At 42.6% G+C, this 5,689-nt stretch overlaps 1 protein-coding gene across 1 annotated transcript; it reads right to left on the bottom strand.

Annotated features, from left to right (window-relative positions):
- Positions 1–2,524: 2,524 nt before the first annotated feature.
- On the bottom strand, positions 2,525–3,689 carry LOC311100365 (cholesterol 25-hydroxylase-like protein). The gene has a single exon (XM_084141261.1). It carries the CDS (start codon positions 3,663–3,665, stop codon positions 2,907–2,909), a length of 759 nt encoding a protein of 252 aa, XP_083997387.1. The 5' UTR covers positions 3,666–3,689; the 3' UTR covers positions 2,525–2,906.
- Between the last annotated feature and the right edge of the window lie 2,000 nt (positions 3,690–5,689).

The following is a 5,689-nucleotide window of genomic DNA, read 5'->3' as shown; positions in this document are numbered from 1 at the left end:
GAGGTTGTCGTATCGGATGAGTGGTGGCAATTATTGCTGATAAACAAAGGAGTCTGCTCATACTGAATCCTCGATCATAAGTTTATTCAGATCACAAGCTTCAGCATAAGTGACAGGTGACATGACACCCGGAGAGCGACGCCTCAGAATGGCCGCTCTGCCCTTTCTGTAGTCTAGCCCCTATTTATAAACAATGCAAAAAGATGCTCCCTCTTCTGGCCAATCACCAGTCTCACCTGTCTACAACACACTTCCTGTCTGTTGTATGTGGCGTTACACTAAAACATTCCCTCTTGATACTAACATAAACAACATTCCATTTCTTCATGAAAAACATTTAACAAAGACATAATCTTCATATACGATAAGGTATTTTCATTGAAATATGACTCACACCAACCCACACAAACTATGAAGAATCAGAGCAGTAGTCAATCGTTATTCGCAACATTCGCTATCGTTCATATCATCTGCCTAGTACTTTCACAGCAATACTCTATGTTGTTGCAATGCCTATCACTTTCAAAACAATATTGTACGTTGTAATTTATTGTAATGTAAATATGTTGTTTTTTAATGCTCAGAAGCTCAAAAACCCAGATAACCCAGACCTTTTCAAACCTTTTCTATTTCAAAACTGTTGACACAGTACCCAACACATCATGCACATTCACTAAGAGCTATTAGGATCTGTATGTAAAACTAGTTGAAACACATTGTTTAATTACATGCTTATATAATATGTTTTTACTCTACTCAGCATATATTCTCTGTGTTTTTTGTACATGAAGCCTTCCATTGGAAATTGAATGATATTTATGGCAATGACATTTTAGTCATTTAGCAGACGCTCTTATCCAGAGCGACTTACAGTTAGTGAGGACATACATTTTTCATACTGGCCCCACATGGGAATCAAACCCACAATCCTGGCGTTGCAAGCGCCATGCTCTACCAACTGAGCTACAGGAGGCTTAAAGATAAAGATAAGTGTTATTGCGCAATGGCAAGGTCGTCATGCAGAAGTGAGTTTTTGCACAGGGGTGGCGTCAGGGAGATGGGTTTGGGCAAGATGATCAGTAATATCCTTTTGAAATGCCTCAGGGCAAAATAAAAAGAGAGAGGTTGATTGTAACACATAATTTTTTTTTAGGTCAATGGGCAAAGGAACATTGTGGTCTTACATTAATGTGATACTATCACTGTAATAAGCATTGTTTTATATTTTCTAGATCATTGTCTCAATTTGCATCGTGTGAGAGTGAGTGTGTGAGTGTGTGTGTACGTGTGTGCGTTGTGTGTGCAATTCAACTACTGTATGTTATTTTTATTTTCATCTTTGAAATTGATGTTCTCAATCTTTCTGTTTGGAAGGATCAGTGACAGTATTTGATGTATCAACCATGTAGTGATTATAAATGACCCTTTCCTCCCAATTAAAAATGGTCTGCTAAGACGTGGGTTTATGTGGGTGCTTTGATTGCTATGATTGGCAGCGTGTCTAATCAAAAACGTTTTGGGACATAAACTTTGCATTTATGCCTCGATTCAATCTGTAGCGCTGAAGAGCTGTTGACGTACAAAGTCATGTTTGCTGTCTCAAGTGGATGAGTGTTTGTGGGATTGGCCAGAGGCCACTTGTGTATGGGAAGAGAATTGAAAACTGGAAAGCAGTCAACCTCAGACATGTTTGGATCTGTGGTCAATACTAATGTGATCGGGCATTCAGAATATTTAGAACAGTGGTTACATTTTCGCTCTCCTATTCCACTAATACAGATGTAGGATCTTAATTTGAGCAAGTTTGCTATAGCAGGACATTAATCCTGCAGCAAGAGGAAATGTGAATTATTATGTGGATTCTAATTAATGCTCAATTTTTTTATGGGTTGATACATTTTATGTAAGGGCAAGGGGTTTCTGATGACTCTGTTTTGTCTGCAGATCACATGGTCCAGAACAAACTCCTGGATCTAGCAATGAGTATCGACCTCTTTTGCTCACAAGGTCATGATTAACAAAATAACACATGGCTTGAGTCCCCAGTCAAAGGGAATTTGCGATTCATCAACACTTTGTTGAGAAAGATCCTTCCATTTAGACCACATGATTTATGAGTCATCTGCCTCATAAAAGTGTCTCAATACCTAATGGACCACTAGCAGAAACATGCATCAATAAAAATCTATTTGGCGCACGGTGACACATTCATGGGTTTCAAATGACTATGTACAAATTATGTTTACGTATGTATGCATCATATAAAACCATCATGGTTGTTCTGCATACAGCTTTGCTGGATCTGAAAATTGGCAACTCTATAAATCAACAACATCGTATAATCAAATAGGCTTATGTATAGAAAAATGTAGATTAATGAAAGCGAGACACACAAATATTTCTGTCATAAGTTTTATTGCTCCTTGTTTTGTAACTAAAATGTTGGGGGTCATCCCTTTTTAATACTGCATACAGCTTTAAACAGCTGAACATTTTGTTCAGTGATGCTCACCCAGTAGCGCTGAGAAGTCAACACAAACATTCACAATAGTCTTCAGATATTCAATCCCAGTCAGATTCATTCTGATAGTTCAGTAAACTAGCATCATAGCTCTAAACTGGTTAATGTAACCTGGAAATGTTTGTACATTGTAGAGTCCATTGCATGAATCTTTAGAGATAACTTTAATATACAACAGTCATAGAAAATCTGCAGTCAGGCTACGCCATAATAAATAACACATTTAATTTTAAAAATACTTTGATTAAATACAGCTTTCTCTTAACTATGATAAATAAAATCAGCATATAATACAATATATCACAAAGTCATGCACTCTGCATCCCATCCTTTTAACATAAAAGATATTCAAGATGTCCAATTGCACTTTCTTCTGTGCATTACTTCAGTCTGAATGCTTGTGCAATGTCCCAAAAAGCCTGTCCCAGTGTGTGAAGTACGGAGCATAGTTGGACTTGAACTTCAGATGGTGCAGGTCGTGGTGTGGAGCTCCACCGTAGAGCCCAAAGGGCACCAGTCTATGCGTGGACCAGGGCAGGTCATAGCCACAGTGGTCCTCCACAGAAAGCCAGATATTCAGAACATAAAAGAGCATCTCAGTCAAGGGGTGGCAGCCCAGCAGCAGAGGGTTGACCCCAGCGAAGAAGCCCAGAGACAGGGTCTCCCAGGCCCCAGAGTACTCAGTGGTCAGGGCGAAGGTGGATGTGTGCTTGTGGTGCACCTTGTGGAATGTCCGGTACAGCCAGGGCACCTTGTGGTGAAGCAGATGCCAGATGAAGTATTGAAAGTCAAACAGCAGGAGGCAGGCGACCACATCCCAGATGAGGCGCAGCGTTCCGGGGGCCTCGGCTATGAAACTGGCTGGTCTCCAGAACCAGTGCAGCACAGAGAGAGGGAAGAGGAACACCACATGGTTGTAGAGGGAGTGAGCCAGGCAGCTCCACATCATAGTCCAGGAGACGTGGCTCTTCTGCTGGATCTTAAAGGTCCTGATCCAGGCCAGCCTGGGGGAGAGGAGGTCCAGCACCACGAAGGGCAGGCAGAAGGTGAGGTAGACACTGAGGGAGAAAAGTACAGGGAAGAAAGGTGATCTGAGACACGCATTATATCCCAGTATAAAGTCCCATAGGCTCTGTAGAAGCATTGTGTTCAGTCTTGTTGTGTGTGAGCTTGAAATGTGTGCTTAAACAACCTCCTGCAAAAGCTCTCCCCTTTTATGAGTTCTCTGTGAAAAGTATCTGCCCCCAGTTGTCCTTATAAAGACTTCCTTCTAAGCATCCTTCTAAACTTCTCAGCTAAAGTATTTCAAGGTTTCACTGTAGTGCATCATCTTATCAAAGGGAAGAGGAGGACAAGGAGGAGGGGTGGGTTGCACATTTTGTTTTGCCAGGAGCAAACAATGTGGTGAGAGCTGATGGAGGTGTGACCCACTGACAGACAGAGAGACTTCCACTGTTACAACAGAGATATGGCCCTCAGATGACTCAACCTGTGTACCCACATAAACCCACACCGGAGCCTAAGCAATCCGCTCCACCGATGTCCAGTCCAGCTCCAGCCAGCGGGGCCAGACCAGTATGGGGGGGTAGTTAGAGGGTGGTGGTCACGCCCGGAGCCGGATCCGCCTCCGAGGCGGAATGCCCACCCGGCCCCTCCCCTGTTGGGTTTAGTTGGCGCGGTCACAGTCCACGCCTTTGGGGGGGTACTGTCACGCCCTGGCTCTGGGGACTCTTATATGTTGAGCCAGGGTGTGTAGGGTCTATGTTTTGTGTTCTATGTTCAGTTTCTAGTTCATGTGTTTTCTATGTTGTCCGGGGTGGTTCCCAATCAGAGGCAACGTGAATCAGCTGTTGCTTGTTGTCTCTGATTGGGAACCATACTTAGGCAGCCTTTTGTGCACTTGTCATTTGTGGGATCTTGTTCCGGAGAGGTTTGTGTTTGTTAACCTTAGGACTTCACGTATCGTTTTGTTGTTTTGTTGTTAGTGTTTAAAGTACTCATTAAAAGATGTACGCATATCACGCTGCGCCTTGGTCCGTTGCTTACGACGTTCGTGACAGTGATAAAAACAACAACACAGAGTTACATATGGGGTAAAACAAAACATAAAGTCAAAAATACAACAGAAAATATATATACAGTGTGTGCAAATGTAGCAAGTTATGGAGGTAAGGCAATAAATAGGCCATAGTGCAAAATAATTACAATTAGTATTAACACTGGAATAATAGATGTGCAAGAGATGATGTGCAAATAGAGATATTGGGGTGCAAATGAGCAAAATAAATAACAATATGGGGATGAGTTAGTTGAGTGGGCTAATTTCAGAAGGGCTGTGTACAGGTGCAGTGATCGGTAAGGTGCTCTGACAACTGATGCTTAAAGTTAGTGAGGGAGATAAGAGTCTCCAGCTTCAGAGATTTTTGCAGTTCGTTCCAGTCATTGGCAGCAGAGAACTGGAAGGAATGGCGGCCAAAGGAGGTGTTGGCTTTGGGGATGACCAGTGAGATATACCTGCTGGAGCGCATACTACAGGTGGGTGTTGCTATGGTGACCAATGAGCTAAGATAAGGCGGAGATTTGCCTAGCAGTGATTTATAGATGACCTGGAGACAGTGGGTTTTTTGTGACGAATATGTAGTGAGGACCAGCCAACAAGAGCGTACAGGTCACATTGGTGGGTAGTATATGGGGCTTTGGTGACAAAACGGATGGCACTGTGATAGACTACATCCAATTTGCTGAGCAGAGTTTTGGAGGCTATTTTGTAAATGACATCGCCGAAGTCAAGGATCGGTAGGATAGTCCGTTTTACAAGGGCATGTTTGGCAGCATGAGTGAAGGAGGCTTTGTTGCGAAATAGGAAGCTGATTCTAGATGTTACTTTGGATTGGAGATGCTTAATGTTAGTCTGGAAGGAGAGTTTACGGTCTAACCAGACACCTAGGTATTTGTAGTTGTCCACATACTCTAGGTCAGACCCGTCGAGAGTGGTGATTCTAGTCGGGTGGGCGGGTGCCAGCAGCGTTCAATTGAAGAGCATGCATTTAGTTTTACTAGTGTTTAAGAGCAGTTGTAGGCTACGGAAGGAGTGTTGTATGGCATTGAAGCTCGTTTGGAGGTTTGTTAAAACAAATCAAATCAAATCAAATTTTATTGGTCACATGC

The sequence above is a fragment of the Coregonus lavaretus genome, assembly GCF_964263955.1.
Source record: "Coregonus lavaretus genome assembly, chromosome: 25".
In the NCBI taxonomy this organism is placed as follows: domain Eukaryota; kingdom Metazoa; phylum Chordata; class Actinopteri; order Salmoniformes; family Salmonidae; genus Coregonus; species Coregonus lavaretus.
Note: the sequence above shows the minus strand (reverse complement) of the source record. Positions and strands in the feature narration are given on the sequence as shown.

Coding starts and splice junctions, on each gene's coding strand:
- LOC311100365 (XM_084141261.1), bottom strand. CDS start 3,665: ATGCTTCTACAGAGCCTATGGGACTTTATACTGGGATATAATGCGTGT.